This window comes from Vidua chalybeata, chromosome 7 (assembly GCF_026979565.1).
Source record: "Vidua chalybeata isolate OUT-0048 chromosome 7, bVidCha1 merged haplotype, whole genome shotgun sequence".
Taxonomy (NCBI): Eukaryota; Metazoa; Chordata; class Aves; order Passeriformes; family Viduidae; genus Vidua; species Vidua chalybeata.
In genome coordinates, this window is record NC_071536.1 from 8,515,641 (window position 1) to 8,538,178 (window position 22,538).

Here is a 22,538-nt window from a genome sequence, read left to right on the forward strand (position 1 = left end):
TGCTGCCCTCAGGGCTCTTGGTTTTAGGCGTGCCAGCAACTATGTTTCAATGTGATTCTCACTTTTTTCCAGCTAATACTTGACTGTCACAAAGCTATGATTTTCAGTGTAGAAAGAAGGTGGCTTTGTTTGCAGCTCCATGTCACAGGGAAGCCTGATCTGGTGTTGTATTGCAGTGCACATCCTGAAATTTAAGTTTATTCTAGGAGACATCTAAATGCAAAACATTTACCCACTTTTTCTCTGTCCAGCTTCTCAGCTGACTGTAATTCTGGTGGGTGGCTTTTCAGTCACAAATCTCTTTTGATCCTCTTTGCAATATTCTAATGCCTCATGTTTGGTTAATCCCCTTGCTGTGCTGCTGCCTGGGTTTTCCAGGGCTGCAGTTTGCATGTCTGCCTAGGCTTCATGCCTTAGTGCTGTTAGGTACTGATAAAAAATTAAGTAAAAGAGGACTTGCATATAAATCAGGAATATTTCTGAGGCTGCTCTACTGCCTTATTTGAAAAAAATGTGAATAAGATTTGGTATTTATGATATCTATTTCTATTTTCCAGCCCTGCACATGGGATAGGGATGCTCCCTGCTCACCAGGAGGTAAGTGCCTGAGTGCACAGGCTGGTGCAAACCACACCAGGGCTGCTGCTGGGCCCTGGGTGTCCACATTGCCTCTCATAGCCAATGTATGCTCAGACTCACTGCTGACCTCCTGCCAAACACAATCTTCAATTTCATAAACGCACTGAAAAACAGCTATAGCTGCCTCTTCCCCAGACCGAGCTCCCGGGAGGAGGGGTTAGTGCTGCTGTTTCTGTTATCCTCCGTGATGAATGTGCCGTGCTGCGGTGGTGATTTAGCACCCGGCTTCTGTGGACACCACAGAAGGAGCCATCATGCAGAAAGGTTTCTTAGGGAAAAACAACCCTAGTTCTTGCTATGGCCTCGAGATCAGGCCTGGACCCGAGGCCAGTGTGAACAGGGGAGCAGGCTGCACTCCTCTGGCAGAGCAGAGCCCAGGTCGGGCTCACTGTAATCTCCCCCTGCTGGAAGAAATTCCCCTCTTTTGGAAAACTGTCACCTCGAGTCAAAATTAATACTCGATTTCTTGTTTGCCTCTGAATTCCTTAGGTGTCTTTGCTCTGTGGTTACTCAGAGACACTGACCTCACTGCCCTTGGAGAGTTTGGAATGGCCCAGGGAGTCAGCACCACTGTCCATTCCAGGACACAAAACCTGGAAAGCCCCAAGAGCAAAAATTTCATTTTAAAGGTTCCTAAAATTGCCTGAATAGATTTCCATTTAAAATTTTCTAATAATTTCTGGATTAATTACACAAAAGCATCTAACAACTATTACATTCAGTTGGATAAACATTTGTGCTGTGTAGAAATGTGACATTTATTTTACCCTCTTCTTGATTATCTTAGAAGTTTCCCAGCCTAAATCATTCTGTGATTCTGGTTTCTTCTTTTTTACATTGATGCTAAGTATAGGTTTTTCTATGGGAGAAAAAAATACCCACATATTGCATCTCATTTTTTTGAGCAGAGTGCCTTTATAGTGTAACTTTATCATAATTATTTTCTTAGCACATTTTTAAGCATCTAGACAAATTCTAAGCAGATTATGTTGGGTTTCTTTCCTGGAAAATTTTGCAAATATGGTGACTTAAGCAGTTCTAAATATCTTTGCACAGGTGTTGCTGACTGGATGAAATTAATTTCTGCAACTCAGCCCTTATCCAATGAAGTCCTGCAGGACACACTGAAGTGTAAGTACATGAGTGAAACAGAGCATGTTCTTCAAATTCTGCTGCTAAATGAGGTATTTTTTCATTTAAAAAAAAAAACCTAAAAAAACAAGTCCTTCCCCAAATGTCTCACTGTAATAATCACAAAGGGCTGGGGATTTTTTAATGGGTACAGAGTTCAGGGCACACACTGATTTTGTGGTTTTCCTTTGAGTTATAGCAGTATATGCACATCCAACTAACTCCAAAAGAAGTAAAACTAATAGCAACGTGTTAAACCTATTTTAAATATTCAGGATCTCTTCATACAAGAAAGTGGAATAAGGCTTTACATCTATATTCTATTGTATTTTAACTTAAGTGTAAAAGCTATCAAACCTTTTTCTGAGAGCAGGAGGATGGGACATTCCAAAAATAATCATGATCTAGAAATCAATGTTGTGCCCTAAGGTTTGGAGCAGTCGTGCAATCCCCACTGTCATGTACTTTTGGTAGTAACAGAGTTGAAAACTAGGGCAGCACTGAGGGACTGCCATGGCATGTGCTTGGGCATCCTGCAATCATATTTGTCCTTAATTTTAGTCAACCTGGTTGCAGCCATCAAGGAAATATTTTAAGAGAATAAAAGCTCTGAGAAAAGGCTTTGGTAAATCTCGGTTGTGCGTAGAACAGCGAGAGCAGCTGAGAGTGGTGTATAATGAAAGAAGAATTAGGTAAAAGAAAGAAAAATCTATAGCTGAGAAAAGAACACCTTTCCCATGCACAAAGTTTTTGAAAATAGTGCCTTTATTTAGACAGTGGTTCCTTAGTCTATAAAGCTGTGTTGCAGTGGCCTCCTTTGCATCATAGGTTTGATTCTGAAACTCTACCAAAGTACTTATTAGAAGGTATTCACAGCATATCAGGTACAACTTCAAGGCTTTTGGATTATTAAGAGGTTTTAGTCAATAACAAAAATTTTCAGGGCTTTATAGCTCTTCAGACTTTATATTGATTCTTCTCAGACTGTGCAACATTTCCCAACTCGTACAGTTAGTGGATTACTGCACATATAAATAGATTTGGTAAAGTCACCACGTGGCTGTGGGCATGCTGGGGGGAGCTCCTGGGGCAGAGAGTGCTTGTCATGGCTTCCCTTTAGCTCTTCAGCTGAATTAGAAATACATGCTGAAGTGAAGCCCTCCCTAATACCAGTGTCTGTTTGTATAGTTAAAAAACTAGTTGAGAAACAGAGCAATTGTTTCAGCCAGTGACCTCTGACTGGGGATTGAGTTGGTGGTTGGATTTGGATAAATTCATGGAGTTTTGTAGCCCTTTTTTGAATGCCACATCAGTGGGTTGTCAGTGGGTTCTTAAATGAACTTAAGCACTGCTTGGGAAAAATGTTTGTATTTTCTCTGCTTTCTGTTGGAAAGGCAGGGAGAATCTGACCCAGCATCTGTGCTGAGCAGGACTGATGGACTGAGCATCTGAGCAGCACCTTGGCAAAACCTGAGCAGGTGCTACTGCTGCCAACCACACAGCACAGGTCAGAAGACGTGGAAGAAAGCTGGGGTTACTGGAAATTTGGCACAATTTATAGGTCAAATGGGAGGAAGCTGAGGCAGAAAAACATGTAAGTTGTCCAGAACAAGAGTAGGATATTGTGAGTGTGTGAGACAGAGAAGAGGAATTGAAACCTTGGAGAGGGGTTCACAGACCTGGAGGAACTGTTAAGGGTAGCAAGGGTAGGAACTATGAAATTGTATCAGAGGGAGGCAGAAACCAGCTTTCATTTATTCAGTTACCCTTGGACAAACTCATTAAAACTTTGCCATCTGGTGCAGAGATGGCAAATTGTAACCCAAAAGGAGTAGGCTAGCAGTTTCTTACCCAGGTTCCTCTGAAGCTTCAGCATAGCTGAACCATCCAGTCTGGGTACCATTCCAGCAGTTCCAATGCTAACACCATCCCCTGAGTTCTGTGGTTCACTTTGCACCAGTTTCCCCCGTTGCAGCTGTATTGATGCAGCATCCACATCACTCTGGGGTAAACATGTGCACACAGAGCAGGGCATGCCAAGAATTTAGAGGGCTTAGGCTATATTATAGGAAGAACTAGCAAACTCCAATAAGAAAACTAATAAAAATAGCTAATAAAATAAATACCAGGTCTATGGCAACAAAAACTTAAACTTGCTTTAAAACTATTTCTTCTGGAGGAGAGAGTGCCTTCCTTACTCCTACAGGAAAATGCTTTCAGCCACTGAAATCTGGGAGAGGGGTGTAAGAGGCAGCATTATCTGGCAAGTTGTGTTGCAGGAAAGGCTTTGATGCCTGTGCCCTCCCAAACCAGTCCATGCCCAGCAGGGGTTCCTGCACCCTGGCACGGTGTGGGACCTTGAAGCCCCATAGCCCCACTCCCTGGGCATCTGCTGCACCTCTGAGGCCTCCACGTTGGGGGCTGGGGAACCTCAGATTTGGGTATTGTGTTTTTCAACATCACAGCACCCATGTCTGGCCCCAGCCTTGCACACTGAAATGCTTTACAAGCTAAATATTTCATTGGCTGCCTAGCCTGTGCCTGGCTGTAGTAATTTCAAATGGATGCTCTGCATTTAAAAACACTGGCTGCTTTGCCTCAGCCCAGCATAATCAGCTGTCTTGCAAACTCCACAGCTAATGAAATATTAAATCTGTTTTGGCACCCAGAAATAAATACGGGCTCAAGATTCTCATCGCATATATCTCCCTCTCCTTAGCTCCCTGTCCCTGCCACATCACACTGAGGTGCTGCTGCTGAGGACAAGGTTTGTTGCTGGGTGGTGGCACAGGAGATGAGCAGTGCTCCAGGACCAGACTGTTATCTATTGGGATGCAGTGATCCAGTCAGGCACCAGCTGTGCTTGCAGCCTGTGGAATGTCTGCCCCACGGCACCAAGTTGCTCAGTGGGAGCTGCATTCATTTAAAAGCTGAAGATAAAAGTAGAAACTTGCATTAGAAACCAGGCTAGAATAATAAAGAGCACAGTAGCCATAAGCCTATACAAAGATATTTATAATTTAGTTACAAAATTCTTATTTAAAAATAGGATATAGTTTTAAAATCACTTTTGTAGTAATACCACTGTATTAATGCAAAGTGACCATGCCTTTCCAGTACTTCATCTTGTTTTAATTCTCAGGGCTAGGAGTTTATTTGATTTTCTCCTCCAGCCATCTACAGGTGAGCTGAAACAGTAATAAAACATGTGCACAAGATCTGCCCAGGTCAGCAGGTCCCAAGTCAAAGCTCCTTGAAATAAGAGGGCACAGTGTCACAGCTTTAACAGGTCGAGCTCCTCAGACCTGCCCCTGCAAGCCCTTGCAGCACGTGCTGAGTGCCCAAGGGGCTTAATCGTGCCTGGGGAACTTGTCACTTAAAAATCACACGTGTGAGGACCTGGAGCTGGTGAGGACCTGAGGCTGCCTGCCCTGGAAACTGCTGCTAAGGGTTGAGCTTGGGTTTCCTGTAGCACCCCAGCCCCAGAAGCTCTGCCTTTGGTCTCTGAGGGAGCATGGGTCCCAATAGAGCTGGATGAAATGACACAGCACACGCACTGTGTACAAACCCTGTGCGCAGCACTTGGCAGCACAATGCTTTCTCCAGGCCCCAAGGCAGTAATTAGTAAAATATGTGGGGTTTTTAATTCACAGGTAGACTGATTGCAAGTAATGAGTGTAATATTGTGTGCTGTTGTTGGGTGGTCACAACAGCTGTAGCAGCAGACCTTTGGAACAAGGAACTGCTGGATTTTGTTGGTGGGTGTGTACAGAGGTGGCTGCCTGCTCCCTGTCTCCCAGCTTTCCAGGCTAGGGAGGGTTTCCCAGCCACTGGAGGAGCAGAGGCATGTTGTTCTTATTTTTGTGTGCCTGTCCATCTCCCGGCTCTTGACAAATGTTACCAGCACAGTGTTTTCTTTGGCTTTGAAAACATTGCAAGAAATTCCTTGGCAAGGCCATGACTGACTGGAAAAGTGTTAGAAACCTACTTGACAACTGGAGATCTGCTTGGCAATAATCATTGAGGTGCTGCAATGTGCCCAGGAGCAGGCAACAGAGCTGGGTGAAGGGGCTAGAGAGTCAGTCATGTGAGGAGGGGCTGAGGCACTGGGTGTGTTCAGTCTGGAGAAAAGCTGGCTCAGGGGAGACCTTATTGCTCCCTAGAACTGCCTGAAAGGAGGCTGTAGTGAGATGGCTTGGCCTCTTCTCCCAAGTAACAGCAACAGATCCAGAGGAAATGGCCTCGGGTTGTGCCAGGAGAGGTTTAGGTTGGATATTAGAAAAAATTCCTTCATCAAAGGGATGGCCAAGCATTGTAACAATCTGCCCGATGTCGGGGAAGATGAAACAAGAAGGCCTTATAGGTACGATTGCCTAGCGGGAGATTGGGAAAGTGCAGAGAATGTGAGCCAGATTGAGATGGAAACAAGCTTTGAGATGACAGACCTTGGTTGCTAAGTAGCTGGTGGGCAGTGGTGTAGCTGGTGGAAGATAACTCCCTTTTTTGACCCACAGACAAAGCCAAGGGTCAGATAAATTGTTCTGTCTCATTCCTCAAAAATGTAGAGCTTATCTGGCACTTGTAACCCTCCCCTGAAGATGATGTATCTGTAATCCCATTGGTCTAAAGTCCTTTTCCACACCCACCTTCAAGCCCCCTTGATAAGGTGTACCAGAGAAGCCGGGGCCATCTTCTTCCTCTCCATCTTCTTGTTCTTCTCTCTCTTTTGCCTCCCTCTCTCTCTGCTCTCTTGGACCTCTCTGGCTATCTCGCCCTGCCCCCACTCCTTGGGGCCTGCTTCGGGCTGTGCCTGCAGCTCTGAGCAGGGCCCCAGATAAACCAGATATCCTAAGACCGGGCTCTAGAGATCTCTCGTCTCTGTCTGTCCTGACCGTCCTGGACCAGCGCTCGCCACAGACCAGGGCAGTGGAGGAGTCACCATCCCTGGAGGTATTTAGAAGCTGTGTAGGTGTGGCACTGAGGGACGTGCTTTAGTGGTGTGGTGGACTTGGCAGTGCTGGGTCATCAGCTGGACTTGATTACCTTGGAGGTCCTTTCCAATCTAATTTAGATTCCTCAATCGATGGGAGACTTAGAGCTCAGCACAGGCACTGAGAGTGCCCCTCCAGCAAGAGGCACAAGCACAGTGCCCAGCCCTGCAGCACAGGGTCAGCATGAGCCTTGTGTCCCCAGGCCTGTTACCATCAGGGCCAGGAGACTCCTGCGAGTCCTGGGGTGCTGTTTGCCAGCCCCAGCCCGGCATGAGCTCCGTGACAGCATCCCAGAGGTGATGCCCAGGCATGGTCCTGTGTATTGTACAGTAGTTTGGGTGTCAAGAACTCCCCAAAAGCAGGAATGCTTTACCCAGGGTGTCTCTTTACAGCCTCTCTTACAGAATAATTTTCAGTTTTAGCACAGCTTTTATTTTTAAAAAATTGAAAATGTTATTTTTGTTTGCTCGGCTTTCATTCTGGAAGCTTTCTTTTGGAATGGGGGTGTTTCTTAAAAAACTTTGGTATAATTACTACTTCTCTGTGGTTGTACGTGATTTGATGCTGCCTGACAGGATAAAATCAGAGAAGCATCACCCAGGCCTCTCTCCCTGTCTTTTCCACTGTTTTCTTTGCTTTAATGCTCAGCAGTCCTTGCATGCTCAATGTGTTCTGGCACCTCAGTGCTGTCCCAGGGCTGAGTGGAACACGCAATGTGATGGCCCTAAGCTTTTATATGGCAACTCCATTCTTTGAATGTGCTTTTCCACATTTCACAGAATCACAGAATTGATAGGGTGGTTGGAAGGGACCTCTGGAGATCATCCAGCCCACCCCTCCTGCCAAGGCAGATTGACCTGGAGCAGGGGGCACAGGAACACACCCAGGTGGGTTTGGAATGTCTCTAGGGAAGGAGACTCCATGACCTCACTGGGAAACTGTTCCAGTTCTCTGCCGCTATCAGTGTAAAGAAGTTCTTCCTCATGTTGAGGTGGAACTTGTGTTTTATTTTGTGGCCACTGCTTCTCATCCTGTAGCTGGGCACCATTGAGAAGAGTCTGGCACCATCCTCTTGGCACCCACCTTTGAGATGCTTATATGTAATGATGAGATCCCCTCTCCGTCTCTTTTTCTCTGGACTAAACTGGTCCAGGTCCCGCGGTCTCTCCTTGTAAGAGAGTGCTCCAGGTCCCTCATCATCTCTGTGACCTCTCCTGGACCCTCTCCAGTAGCTCCTCGTGTTTTTTGTACCGAGGAGCCCAGACCTGGACACAGCACTCCAGATGTGCCTCACTAGGGCTGAGCAGAGGGGGAGGATTTAAAGGAGGAGAAGCCAATGGGAGGCGGCTTTCCTGCCTGGCTGATTTTTTCCCCTTTTTCCCTTATTTTAAATGGCAGGGCCGGCGCTGAGGCGCTGCGGCCCCGCTGTGCCCGGGCAGGGCAGGAGCGCCGTGGCCGGGGGCGCTCGGGGGATGCGGGGCGGGCGCAGGTGCCGGCGAGGGGACAGGTCGGGGCCGCGGCGCTGCTCCCGGGTTCGGCGGCGCTCCCGCCCCCCGGCCCCGCCCGGCCCCGCCGCCGCCGCCCCGGGGAGGGCGGGGAGCGCCCGGCGGAGCGGCGGGAGCGGCGGCGGGCGCGGGGGCCCTCCCGGCGCTACCTGTGCGAGCGCCGCGGGGCCGGGCGGGGGGCCGGGAGGCGCTCCCAGCATGGACTTTGACGGTGGGTTTGCGTCTTTGCCGTTCAGGAGCCTGGAGGAGGCGGCGGCGTCGGTGGGACGAGGGCCGGATCCCGCGGGCACCGCCGGAGGAAGGGGCAGCCCGGCGGCCGGGGACCGTGCGCGGCGGGGCCACGCTTCCAGCATGCTGCTCGCACGGACACCGCCCCGCCGCGCCGGTATGTGCCCGGCTCCATCGCCCCGAGCCGCGCCGGGGCCGGGAGGGAGCGGGGATGCGCGGCCGCACCCGCGGGGCGAGCCTGGCCGTGGGCAGCACTGGCCTTCAGCCGCCTCGGGCTCGTGTCGTGCAGGGGAGCAGGGAGAGCCGTGCTTTGAGGTGGGGTTTGTCAGGACAGGCGGCGGGGCTGCTTTACTCCTCCCATCATCTCGCAGCGAGGTTGCCGGCCACGGACTCCTCCGAGCTGAGCGAAGCGGAGGTGCCGCTCCCGCTGGGCACCCTGAGGAAAGGTGGTGCTACGGACAGCAGTGAGAGTGATGCGGAGTGGGAAGGTGAACGGCGTGGCCGGTTCTCTCCGAGCGGTGTTCCTGCTGTGGGGAAGACGTGAGACTACTGTATTTGCCGGCCGAGGTGATGTGAGGGTCTGTCAGCCCCTGCTTTGCCATGAGTACCTTTCCAGGCTTCCACATTGACCCTTATACAGAGCAGGTTACCTTCATCTGGCATGTTATAAAATACAGATTTAATAATTCAAGACCCGTCGTGGCAAAAATTGTTAAACATTTCGAAATATTTTATGCTTTCTCATAGTTGAGTAAGTAGCAGTCCAAATTAGATTTCTAAATATAGTAATTACAAAGAAAAAAAGAAAAAATGCAAGGATTTATCCCGTAGCCTTAACAAAGTGGCATTTTTAACCTTCAAGTACATACAAATTAGTTTTCTTGTGAACATCACGTTCTGCTGAGAACATTCTTGCTTTAAAATCACCTTGGTTCGTACCAGTTGCCCCAGGGGTTGGGCAGAGCCTCAGGACACTCGTGTCCCTGGGGACAAGGTGTTTCCGTGGGCAGGGTCGTGGGGACAGAGGGCTGGCAGCGGTGCCAGGCTGTGCGGGCACAGCTGCCTCGCCTGGCTGCCGGCCTTCCCGCTTCCCAGGCGCGAAGGCGGCAACTGCTGGAAGTAGGAGCTGGCACGTTAGGAGTGATGGAATTCAAGGAAACAAATACTGGGGGAGAGCTGTGAGACAGAGTGATTTTTAAGGCTGACATAGTTCTTTGTTGCAATTCGGGGCAGCTTTTGTACAGTTGGAGCATCTGGTTGTTTACTCCCCACTTTGTCCTCTTACTCCTCGGTTTGTGCAAATCAGTAGTAACATAGTTGTGATTTTAAAATGTGGGGCTGTGTTTTCCTGTGCCTTCCTATGTGAGATGTGGGAAAATGGCTTTCCTGGTGCATTCCTAATTCCCATTTCCCTTTTTATAATTGGCTTCTGGAGATTAAAGAACAGAATGGGGTTGTGTGCTGCTTTTATTGTGCTCTTCTGTGGTTGATCTTGGGCAGATCTTGACCATCCCCTTCCTTCTGACTTTCATTTGTGTTAATCCAGTGGAGCCTTCGGCTTCCTGAGGGTGTCACAAAGGCAGGCAGTGTCCCTCATTCATACCTTATGCTCTGCAGCTCCATATGTTTGTAGCTGAATCTTGTGACAGGCACTACAATAAAACCCGACCCTGTCAGCCTGAGACAGCGATCCGCTGCCTTAGCTGCTGCTGCTCCTCAGTTCCTGCTGGCAGGATCCCCAGGCTGGGCAGCAGCCAGCAATAGCTGCAGGAGGGGTTTTTCTTGCTCGTAAAGATTTGTGCATCCCTTTTCATTGTCTGCAGCTCTGTCTTTGCCAGGCACCTGTGGAGGACAGTAATGCACCTTTACAAACCAGGCTACATCCTGAGCCTTAGTCTCAGAGTTAGTAACTTAATGTTTCAATGTGATCCTGAAGAGGACTGTTAGTAGAAAGGCTGTGACTCCACAATTCGGTTGTTGGGATGAAGTTTTGTGGTATATGTAGGAAAATTCCTGTTTACACTCTAGTTCATTCCAGTGTTGGAGCATTGTAATAAACCAAGAGGCTGCTTTGTCTGGGCCCATTGCTGTGCCTTAGAGCAGTCTAACCTGAGTGTAGGACTTGGCCAGTGTCTCTGACACCTTTGGAGGTGTGCCTTGTGTTTTCCCCTGCTGTGGGGATGGTCTTCAGACCATGGATTTGCAGCTAGTACAGATGGGAGGGGCTGATAATTAAAAGAGCTGTGGGCTTTGCTGAAAGAAGTGTTGGACCTGCATCCTCTGGTGTTATGCAGGGCAAGGAAACAGCTGTACATGTATGTCAAAAACTTTATATCCATTTTTGGAATTTTTTTTTCTGTTCACTCACCAGTTTTGAGCATTATTTTGTATTTGGGGTCTTGGAGAATTTTGGATCTCCTCTGTCACTATTCACTTTCCCTTCTAAAGGCATTCCTCTACAGTTTCTGTAGTTGGGTTCCTTAAGTCTTGGCTAAACTTCCTGCAGATGGAGTTTCTGAGAAGTGCTGCATCTTCTTCATGCCCTTTCTTCTCCAGCCTCACTCCAAGGCCTTAATTGCTAAGGAAATCCATTGGTTCACTGTTACCCACCTAGAAAACAGGCTTCCATCAATGGTAGGCATCCTTCTCCTGTTCCTGTGGGGGTAGTTAAGTTAATGTTCCCTCTTGTCCATGGTCTGGCAGAGTCTGTACTGGTGTATGCATGTATTCTGAGACATTGGGGAAAAACCATCAATGCATTGTAAGCATTCCTGTCCACTTTTGGACTAACAGCAGTCTATACAGCTGTTTGGACAAGTAGCTGAGGTAAAATATGAGCAGAACCTGTAAAAAATTTTTAGCATCCTGTTCTCCAATGGCCTTCAGGCTGCCCACTGAGCTTTGTGTGCAGTTCTGGTGAATAAACTGCTGCACTGGAGGGAGGATTTCAGGACAGGCCAACTGGGTACAGTTTTACTTTCATGAAATTAGACAGCTACCAAGCACACAGTGTTCTTTGCTTTTAACAAGACTTCTTTTTCCTGGATGAAGAATAACACTGTGGCTGCTGAGGGCTGTACCTACTGGCATTGCTGTTCTCTGAACTACTGGTGTTTTCACCCAAAGGTTTCTTTTGGTATTTCATCTTGGTTTGCTGCTTCCCAAAGCTTGGGTAAAATTGCTAGTGCAGAAAGCACTTGATTTTGTTCCTGGCTTCTGTGCTTGTGTGTCTTGGGGAGGGGGCAGACTGTTTCTTGATTTTCTGGGGGATTTTGCCTTCTTTTATTTTTATTTTAAGTCAGTACTAGTTTTAGATTTCCAGAGTTTGTCAGCATAAAAACTCACATCGACACAGCTGTACTATTTAGCAGCAAAAACATCCACTTGCACTGTGTATGTAAATCATAAAGTGAAGTAAGAAGAAACATTTTCTTCTCTCTTGTTTTTCCCTTTAGTTTGAAAATTTTCATGTTCCTTGGCTGCATTGCTAAAGTGCTTGAGAGATGAAATTTGACATGGAAATTGCCTCCATTAAGTAACTCAGTGCTCTGACAAAGGAGGTTGTAGGCAGGTGGGGCTCAGTCTCTTCTCTCAGGTAACAAGGAATAGATCCAGATGAAATTAGCTCAGGTTGTGCCAGGAGAGGTTCTTAGGTTTTAGAATTAGTAAAGATTCTTCACTGAAAGGGTGGCCAAGATTGGAACAGGCTGCCCAGGATGTGGAGATGTGGCCCTTAGGGACAGGTTTTAGCTGTGGATGTGGCAGTGCTGGGATAATGGATAGGACTTGATCTGAAAGGCCTTTTCCAACCAAACCAAATTTATGATTCTGTGATCAGCTGTGCTCTTATTGAAAAACCTTTTAAAGTAAACTAGAGGTCTGTCTGATTTAGAAAAGCAAATGTGTAATTCCCCCATTCAGTTACAAACTGACTTAGAAGGCTGGAAAAGCTTTATCAGTTCTGGCCATGGTGGGGAAAAACCCAAGCCTTTGAAATTCCAGGACGTTCCTTGAGACAGATTACCAGGAGACTTTCACTTCCATGCTAATCCTGCACAGCAGTTGTTTGCAGTTGCTGCATCCAGCCTTTTCCAATCTGCAGCTCTTATCTCTTGTTGGCACTAAGTGACAGGAGAGGGAGGGGATGGCTCTGAAAGGAATGAGAGCTCCATTTTTGCTTTTCATGTCCTGAGTTGTTTTGGGATGTTTGGGTATCAGTGATTGCCTGAGGCAGCAGAATCTTTGGTATTGTGCTTGTCTTAAAAGTATCTGTAGCTGTTCAAAACTTCATTTTCCTATGATTAGGATGAGTTGCTATAATGAATGTTATGCAGTGCATCTCCTCTACAGGATTTTCAGGATGTTAAGGAGAGGCAGAACTGAAGCCTGGTGGGTTGGACTGCTCTGGGAGCCCCTGCCTGGGGCTGCTTTGCACAGGGAGCTCTGAGTCCTGCAGCGATGGAGGGGATGCTGTGCACTGAGTGAATGATTCATCCCGCTGCCATTTATGTGCTGCTGCTCTGCTTGCAGCTGCAGAGGATCCAAAGGCCAGTGCCACGAGTGCTCCTGAATTACAGCCCACCTCGTTAGGGAGAGAGGATGTTCTGGGTTTCCTCTCTGTGATTACATGCAGCGTGTGAATATTTTAAGTGACTGGGTGCAGTTCAGAGGTGCAGATGCCGCAGTGCTGTTTGGTTACCTCTGCTGGTAGGTCACCTGCCCAAACTCCAGCTTTGAATACCTTTGTTCCAGAGTTTATTGTTTCCATGATAATGGCAGCACTGGGATTGTCTGACTGTTCTGCCTGTGTCCTTGGATAATCCAGGTCCAGGTCTCAGTAGAAGCTTTGAGAGGGAGAAGGGGAAACAGGAGAGAACTTTTGAGGTTAGGCATCAGATGGAGCACATTACCCTTCCCCTATCCTTGCTGAAATCCTTACCTGGACTTGCTGTGGGAGGAGGTTGGCATCCTGCAGATGGTCAGGAGCCACTTGCCCAAGCAGTGGCCCCACTCTGAGCCCAGCATTAGGTGCTGTGTATAAATTGTTGCAGCCTGTCATTCAATCTAATTTATTAAGTGCTGTATCATCCTTTTACCTTTGTCAAAGTCAAGTTCTGTGTGGGAGAAAAGGCAGGCAGGCTTGTGCAAGGCCAGCACTACAGATTCATTACCTTGGTGGTGAACAATGTGCGCCTCTGACATCCTGGAGAGTGCTAAGCTCTGTTCCTGGGTTCCCTTTGCAGAGTCCCAGACGTGAAGCTGTCTGTGCTCTCCTGGGGACGAGGGGACAACCTGTTAGAAGCAGATGTGTTTCTGGTAAGTGGCACTCTGAGCTTCTCTTGTGGATACCCAGGGGAAAACTGAAAGCCTCCCTGCTGCAGGAGGAGTCGTATTTGAACCAAAAAGTTTGGCTCTGTCACAGCAGGAATTACTTGCTGCCTTCAGCTGGGCAAAGCTGCGCGTTTTGAATCTATTTTGAAAACTATGACTTATTTTTAATCCAGTGATTGCTGTAACATAAAGTGTTGCAGAAAATGGTTTCTTACAGCATAATATTGAACTCCAAGGTTTTTTCCTGAGGTTCTCATGGATGGAAAACCTGTAAATGGTAGCAGGAACTTACCTGCTTATGATGGCTACAGATGTTGCATAACAGCAAAACGCTTGCTTTTCTGCCTGTTTTCATCATATGATGGTATATTGCAGAGGGCAGTGAAACCCTTATTTTTTGATGTCTTACATTTACCTTTTTGCAATTCCTGTTTGTTTTAAAAATGGCAGTTACGTGATTAATGTTTTTTTCTTCTATTTTTTATTGTCTAAGAGCAAATTGCAGGCATCCTTTCAGCATTGTTTTTCCTTCAGTAGTTAGAAATGAACTTACCTTGGCAGGAAACACTTCGCCAGGCTGGCAAAGAGACTGCTTAGCCCTCGTGTGCCCACTGAGTTCAGCTACCACCCCCTCAGTATTTTCTCACTCCTATTATTACCACAGTAAATAAAGAAATATTGTTACTTTATTATTATATTTATCTGAACTTATCCTTGGGAACTTCCAATTCCAATATGGAATTGATTGTTTTCAAGGCTTTCATTAAAGTCATACACAGTGTTGTACTGAAGTTAAATGAAGCATATAAAAACATTTTGACTGTACATCCAGTAAAATTGAGCACAACTAGTAGCCTATATTTTTCAGATGAATAAATCAGCATTTCACCTACTGTAAAATCTGCCTCTAAAAAGAGAAGATGAGTTCTGGTTTCTGATGGTGCTGCTTTAGCTCCTGGTTGAGAGTGAGCGGAGCAGGCAGAGCTTGCTGACCTCTGGCTCCAGCTAAGCCCAGCAGCTTTGTCACGTGAGGAACTGCGCTGCAGAGCTCTTGGCCTGAGCCCCAAACCATCTATGCAGTGATGTCTGAGGCACAACTGGCCACAGAGCAGAGCTTGGGCACTGACAGAAACAGGCTCCTATCACACAGTTTTGCCTTGTGCAGTTACAGGATGCAACATCGTGCTGGGAGTAAAATGAGCTGGTTTAATTTGTTGGGTTTTTTCCCTCTCAGGGTATGAGCATTGCAAGGAATGGTAGAGATGTTAAAATCTCTGTCAGAACTTAACACTCTGGAGATGAGTTAGGCAGAGAGGATTTAAACAGCATTTCACCATGTGTGTGCAGGCAAGGGCTGTCAGCAAAACAAGGAAGCAGCCAGAAGGCTGAGAGCAGCTTCATTTGCAATCATTTCCGTGCCAGCAATTATTAACTCCCGTAGACCAGGCAAACTGTAACACTCACTTCAGTGCCTTGGAAAGTACTAAGCTCTGTGAAGAATAAAATGAGCAACAGGTAAGAATTTAAACTAAATTCTGTAACTTGGCTTTGAAGCTCAACTGTTTTGGAACAGTTGAATTGTATTGTGTGCCTTGCTGTCTGCAAGCTTTAGAGCTGCCCTATCTTCTGTGTAGGACAGTCCCAGGAACGTTTGATTTGGCCCAGATGAAGAGGCAGAGGTAGTGAGTTCTGCAGAGGAAGATGCTGACCATTTCTCCCTACCTGCTTTAGGAGAAGTTTATCTTCTCTCTACTCACATTCTGTCCTTTCCATTAGACACTAACTCATGTGCTGGTATCCCCTAACAGAAATCTCCAGCTGCATGAGGGAAATATTAAAGCAATGATAAAATCCTAACTAAAGATAGCTTCTATTTAACAGACCTCCATTAAAAAAGGAAAAACTACGGCTCCAGACTTGGATAAAAAAATCCAAATCTGAATAGTCTATTTTAAGGAAAGTGGCAGGGATAAACTCTGATAAAAATACACTGCCGCTGTGTATTACCTTGGCTGGACCAAGACTGCAGCTTTCAGGCATCAGCAGTGCTGGGTGGTACCTGCTGTTAGTGATTCTTTACCATGTACTTGGATCTACATATTTGTCCAGAAGAGCAAGTGGAAGTGATTAGTATTAATGTTTTATTGATGGTAAATATTTAAATCAGACATGCACAAGATATTACTATTAAAGCTTTGAATTATTCAGCCATCTGAATTGCTTTCAGGCCTCTCCTTGGCCTCTGGTCTGGAGGCATGTTAAGTTTGATCAGTGTATGTGATGGATAGTCATGGGTATGAACCTCCATAGAGACAAATACAGTTTTTTGTGCAATGAAGGGAATCTTGCTGTATACTCATCTGATAATAAGTTATCCATCCAGTCTTTACACATTTACTGATGAGTTATTGGAATAAAAATCTGATAGCTTGGCTCTCCTCTGTGTTGGGTAAAACTGCAAGCAGAGGTCAGCCCTTAGCAGCAGGGTTTGTGTTACAGGCCTGTGAACAGCAGTGTCTGTCCCAAAGCACTGGGCACGTGCTGCACAGGTCAGTGTGCACAAAGGAGACTCGCTGAACTTCAGTGAGGTGGTTTACAAATGTTCCTCTACAGTGAAATGTCCTGCTACAAAGCTAAAGGTGTGACAATGTTTGCATGGACTTGGTGGTTTCTGGAGCCCTTTAGGACTGGCTTCGTGCCAGGAGTGCCAGCCACTCCTTCTGTGCTGCACTTCAGCCCTGCAAACAGGTAGCAATGTTTTTTATGAAGCAGCAAAGACAGGAGAGGAGCTTGTCCCGGGAATCTCGTTCTCCTGAGTCAGCTGCTAGACTGGGGAAGTCCCGTCCTACCTGTGAAGAACCATTTGCCTGCAAATGGGATTGATTTCCTCTGCAAATATTTGCCTCTAATCAGGTTACTGGATTGGAGCCCCTATTTCCTCCAGTGTATAAAGGAAATAAATAAGGCTTAACGTCTTTGCCATGATTGTGTTTTCAAAGGCTATTTACAAAAAATCTTTAACTTTGGCTGACCTTAATACAACGTCATTGGGTGAAGCTGTAGGGAACAGTTGGTTTCTGTGCTGCGCAGTCTTTATTTTGGCTGGCAGTCTGTTAACTCTGATAAGTGGGTAAGTGCATGCCAAGCAAAGTCAGGCGTAGCGTGAGATTCTGCTTTGCCTGAGTGAAGGTAGCTCCAGAAACAGCTTTGTAGGCCAGTAAACAAAACTACAAATACCAGCATTTGGAGTTGACCAATTCTGGATCTTGAGGACTTGAAAAGGACTCTGCCAGGTGTTTCGTTGGTCATTTTCCCTACTCTTGATGTAGAGTCGTCCTGCTCTAATGAGAATGGTGCTCTGGCTCTGTTGGAACTGCCTTGATCACAGCAGGCTGCTGCTGCTTTCCCTACCCTCTCCAGGGAAAAAACAAAAACAGCCCTTGTTCCTTGTGAATACCTTCTGGTGGCTGCCCTGCTCCAGCCTCCTTCAGCAACAGCAGAATGACACTGGGAATTAGTGTCATTGTGCCCAGAGGGCGTGTGACAGCCATGACACGGGACTCTGGCTATGGTGGTTGTGTGGTGCTTCTGAGGTGGTTTTGGTGTTTATTTCCAGCAGCAGCAGTCCCTGGAGCTAAACAGCATTTGTTTGCAGTTTCAGGAGAAGCGTAACGCATTGTCGGCTTGGAAGAAACAGACTTTATTTTTTTTATAAGACTTTTACATTCCTAGATGGCCTACATCCTGTACTGGGAATTGCATTCAAAGGCAGCGTGAATTCAGGTCAAACTTTGCCTACTTGTAGTAGATGGATGTTACCAATAAAAACATTTTACGCAGACTGGGCAGAGATTTACTTAAGCCACTTCTACAAGCGCCTGTAGTGAATTTATGTTTCCTTTGAGCTCACTGAGAATGGTATTGTATTTATTGCCTTTATATGAAACACTGTTTTGACAGATTTCCTCGGAAGAAGCACAAAAGGAGATGTTCTGTTCTTTGAAAATAACTGGAGCCACTGGCAAGAAGCAGTAACACTGCATCGAACAAGGGAACCACTTCCAGGTTATCAAAACATGCTGTTGAACTGAATTTTGCAGCTGCATTTTCCAATGTACCATGGGATGCATCAAATCCAAGGCTGCCTTCCAAGGTTCCAACGCTGTCCAGGATGAGAGGATCGGGGGAGGCGGCGAGGGCTGCACTGGGGAGAAGTCGTCGCTGCTGGCGGTGCAGGCAGAGGAGAAGGGCCCCTCGAGCACCATCGTGCTGGACTACGCGCAGCGGCTGTCGTGCGAGATCCTGGAGCAGGCGGTCAAGCAGTGGGCGGTGACCGAGAGCAAGTACAGCGACATCCCCTTCATCGAGAGCGACGTGCCCTGAGCTCTCCGGGGCCAGCCCGGCTGCGAGCGCTCTGTGCGTGCTGCCAGTGCAGAGAAAAGCACCCCCAGCCGTCCTCTGAGCATCGCTGTGGGGAGGTGTCTGCAGGGAGAGCCTGAGAAAATTTGCCCTTTGGCGTAGATTGCTAACAAACTAGTTGGATCACAGTAGAACCTGTTCATCAAGTGTCATTCGTTGTCAGCCACGTGTTGAGTATATTCTGTCTTTGTATGTGTTGGATGTGACCAGAAATTAGCGTTAAAAGGAGGATGAGAAGACTGTGGCTGCCCTGCACCTCTACAAGCACTGCCACAGAGGACAAAACGTGGATTATTTCTATGTTCTGCATAAAAGATCAGTGGTCTGTCTGTAGGTGGGATGAACTCTCTGTGCTTGGTGAATTTGTCTGCGTTTCGCTAAAGTGAAATCAAGGTCTGCATGTAGCAAAGGTTACTGCCATCATAAATTTTACTTTTGATTCTGTGACCTAACTAAATCTGTAAAATCACAAATGAAGGTGACAGGAGGCACTTTGTAAACCCCAGTAGTATTCAGGGAGCCATTTGGATGATGATGCTATTCACCTTCCATTGAAGTGAACCAGTGAGAAACATGCCAGTGTTGATAAGCAGTGCATTATCATTAACAGATGCTTCTGTAAATGCATGAAAGCTTTTCTCTAAAAGCCTGCAGTAAGATAGGTTAATGACATCTGGTCGCTGTGTTCAGACCAAAGCTGTTTGTTTTTTTGATTTTGTTTGGGGTTTTTTTGTGTTAGGGTGCCCGTTTGGGAGGATTTGGTTTTGTCATTTTACCAGAGAGATGTGCAAAAACTACTGATGGTAACTAGTGAAAGGAACCTTCAAAGGTGTGACAGTGCTTTAGGACAATTTGTTTCACGGGAGCTGTGGTTGCATTACACTGCAATTCCTCTCTGAAGTACCACCCTTGGGACAGGATGTCTTCCTTCAACTTCTGTAGGTTGCTGCTTCCCCATTGGAAAACCTGTTCATGGCAATGCCAGCAGGAGCCACAGGAGCACTGAGCAGTGCCCTGAATGCAGTTAGAAACTAAGCCTTAGGCCCAAAGCTCAAGGGCTGCATTTCTCCCCCAGTGCATCCACACACTGCTCCCTGCTTGCCCAGGACTCGCAGCCTGACCCACTGCACTCACAGCTGGCGTCTGCCAGATCAGGACACCGATGGATTCTTTTCATTCATCCCAAAGGTACAATGTTGCTGAGGTTTATACAAAGTGAAGGCCTTCTAACAGCTTGGCTTTTACCACCTGTTTGTTCCTTTCTCTGTGCTGCCCAGCTTAAAAGACGTAGTTCTTTTTCCTAGATCAAAATGCTTTCCATTTTGTTTTAATTTTATAAAGAAATGCTTTCCATACCGGCTAAAGCTGTTACTATTTTTAAAAGGTACACATAGTTCTAGTAAATGATCCAAAGCAGTATTTTTCAAGCAATGGGAAGCAAGCAGAAAGAGGACCACGTCAAATGGTGTAGAAAGTTTATGAATTGAGCTGTTTTGCAAATGTTGTGACACAAATGTAGATATTTGAAATTCCCCTGTATGGGGAAGTGGTTTTATCGGGAATGAAAGGTGAAAAATGCTTCTCTGTGACACAGCACAAGGTTGCCATTAAATCCCAGTGGCCAGACTGGATTCCCAGTGACCTGCTATTAAGGCTGTTCTCAGGCTTTTGCTGGAAAAGGGAACAAAATCAGCTTATGCTGTAATGTTGTCCTCTTTGAAGTTACGTAGTTGTCTTCAAAGCCGCTTGCAAAGTGGGACTAAGGTTTTATGGTTCACTTAAATTCTCCTGCTAAGAGTGACGTTCCTTCAAGTTCTACAGCATATAAAACATACTGTTTGCTCTAAAATACCTCCATATATTAGTGTGAGTTAGAAAGCAAAGCCAAATGACTGATCAAGTCAGTACATATCAATTGGATATTGCTTAAGCACAGTATTAAAAAAGATTCCTATTCTTACTCTTGCTAAAATAAAGCTTTATTACAAAAAAGAAAAAAGGGCCAACCTTTCTAACATGAGTGTGGGCTTGAGAATGTGAACACTGCTAACCACAGTAATTAAAAATAAAAAACCAAAGCTCCACAGCCATTGTTGGCCAGGCAGGTGAGGAGCAGGTGGAAAACTGCACTCACTGTCAGAGCACCTTGAGGTGGATCTGCCCTGGCCCTTGCACAAGGCACCCTGGTGGTTGCCACAGGCAGTGAGGTGTTGCAGTGCTTCCTGTTGCCACGTCTCAAATCCTTCCTCTGGATGCAGCCTTAGCATCTGACACTCTTTATGAATATCAGATGCACTTTTGAAAGCAGTTCCCTGCTGGCAGGCTGCCACTGCACGGTCCAACAGCAGGCAGAGTTATAGAACAGCCTGAGGTTCCACCACAGCATCCCTTGTGATCAGCACTGGGAACTTCCCCGGAGGAGGAGGTCGCCCAGGCACCCTGAACATGCCCCAAGGACTGCTCCCCTGTGCAGGAGCTGCTGTGTGGGGTGGCTGCCCTGCCTGCCCCCAGAGCTGCCCCGGGGTGACTCAGCACCAGCTGCTTGTGGCCCAACCAGTCCCTCACCTGCAGCCACCAACCCCGGCCCTCACTGGTGCCTGAAGATTACAGCACTCAGAGTGGCCCCAAGTGCAATTCCAGCTGCTCTAGGATGCTTTCCATGACACTGGCACTTCAGGGAAGGCATGCAGCAAATGGAAAGCAAACAACAGGGAGACAGCTTCTCACCAGGAAAATCATCTCTTGTACAGGATGCTGTCCTTATAAATAATGCACTCACCCTTAATAGAAAATAAATCTGTTCAGTGCTACGGTCTGGTAGGAGATGGAGGGAGATCCCTCTCCAGAGTTCTGCTGTACATTTAACAGGCTCAATACTAATACATTGTAAAAATGAAGACTTGTTCACCTAAATACATTTATGCTAAGCTGTGTTAGTTTTAGAGCCACTGACAGTGGGTTTCCAGCTAAGTTATCACTGATTCTTTGACTTGATTTTGTGTAATAAAGGCACTCCAGTTTGGGACTGGCATACTCTGCAAAACTGTTTACTTCTATTTAGGAGTTAAAAATACATTTGCTTTATATTTTCTCCAGGAAACAAGATTAATCTGAGTGGATATAATGTGACTGACTTGATATTCTAATAATGGTTCAAAATACATTAACTGCAGCACAACTTTGTAAAGTTGACATTTCTGGACTAAGACACATCAGTATTCCCAAATAAAACACACTACAATATATTTTTACAATATTTTTTGTGGAAAATATTTTCTTGTGGACCAAATAAAATTCAACTTACCATCTTGGCTTGTATGCCTTTTATTTCAAAAAAACACATGATTGCACAGATTGGACAGGATCTTGTTACATTGAGCTTGGGATAATTCCTGTTCACATAAATTCTGGAAGCAGGTGAACATGCAGGTCAAAGTTTATTAATTCAAAATAATGTTCTTCCTTAGATGGTGTACAATCAGAGGAGGCATGATGCTTACTCCCTGGGAATTAGTGTGTTTTTCATTTAATATAGCTGGCTGAAGATTGCTCCTTTTATACAAAAATAATGGAATTATTAAGATGACCAGTCTTTAAAAAATAAGTTAAAAATAGTAATTGTTTATGAATGTAAAACGTACAAAAATTTTAAATAATACAGGGGGAGGTTTGCACTTCTTATGGGACCAGCCTGAGGTAGAAAGTCACGTGACACTTTCAGAATTACCCTGGAGGTTTTAATGAAATCTCAATTACTTTGGAACTAAACTCAAGGACAGTCCCATAACAAGTATGTCCACGGTAACATAAACTCACAGCTGAAATTTTAGCAATTTTATCTTACAAGACTCTAGTGCCAAAGCAAGGTGCCATTTTTTCTTAATTTAGCTCTCCATTTGCTCACTTCTGATTTTTCAAAAGTCACCTTGATGCCTGAATTTCCTGAACTTTGTTTCCAGGTAACAGCTCCTAAAAAGGAAGGAGCCTTAAGCCATTGCAGACCATTGATGTTGGTCATAAAAACTGCCCAATGTTGAAAACTCCATAATGGTTCTGCTGCCGCTCTGACTTTTTGATTCCCCAGTGCTGGTTACTGACTATGGCATATGAACAGAAGTTTTCTTCCTTTGGTCTTCAGAGAAGCCAAAATTTGTACTTGTGACCTGCCTGTAAGTGTAGAAGTAAGAAGAAAGAAGCACTGCTACATGATCTGATGAAGCATAAAAAATAAGGTGTAATGTTGAAGAAAGATTAATAGCTTTCTGTTGCATATACAATAGAAAAAATAATTTCC

General features: G+C 46.0%; 1 protein-coding gene across 7 annotated transcripts; it reads left to right on the plus strand.

The window, feature by feature from the left end:
- The first annotated feature begins 558 nt into the window (after window positions 1-558).
- On the plus strand, window positions 559-21,555 carry C7H2orf88 (chromosome 7 C2orf88 homolog). 7 transcript variants are annotated; one of them, XR_008431928.1, is made up of 5 exons: window positions 7,738-7,861; window positions 8,503-8,651; window positions 8,866-9,061; window positions 13,738-13,810; window positions 17,786-17,917. XR_008431928.1 is itself a non-coding variant. In XM_053948291.1 (4 exons), the coding sequence occupies exon 4, from the start codon at window positions 17,945-17,947 to the stop codon at window positions 18,206-18,208; it is 264 nt and encodes an 87-aa protein (XP_053804266.1). In that variant the 5' UTR covers window positions 559-597; window positions 1,696-1,770; window positions 13,738-13,810; window positions 17,786-17,944; the 3' UTR covers window positions 18,209-21,555. The 7 variants fall into 7 exon arrangements, 3 of the variants coding, with proteins under 3 accessions (XP_053804266.1, XP_053804265.1, XP_053804267.1); XR_008431929.1 differs by lacking the exon at window positions 8,866-9,061 and adding an exon at window positions 15,173-15,340; XM_053948291.1 differs by lacking the exons at window positions 7,738-7,861; window positions 8,503-8,651; window positions 8,866-9,061 and adding exons at window positions 559-597; window positions 1,696-1,770 and having other exon boundaries at window positions 17,786-21,555.
- Window positions 21,556-22,538: the final 983 nt, after the last annotated feature.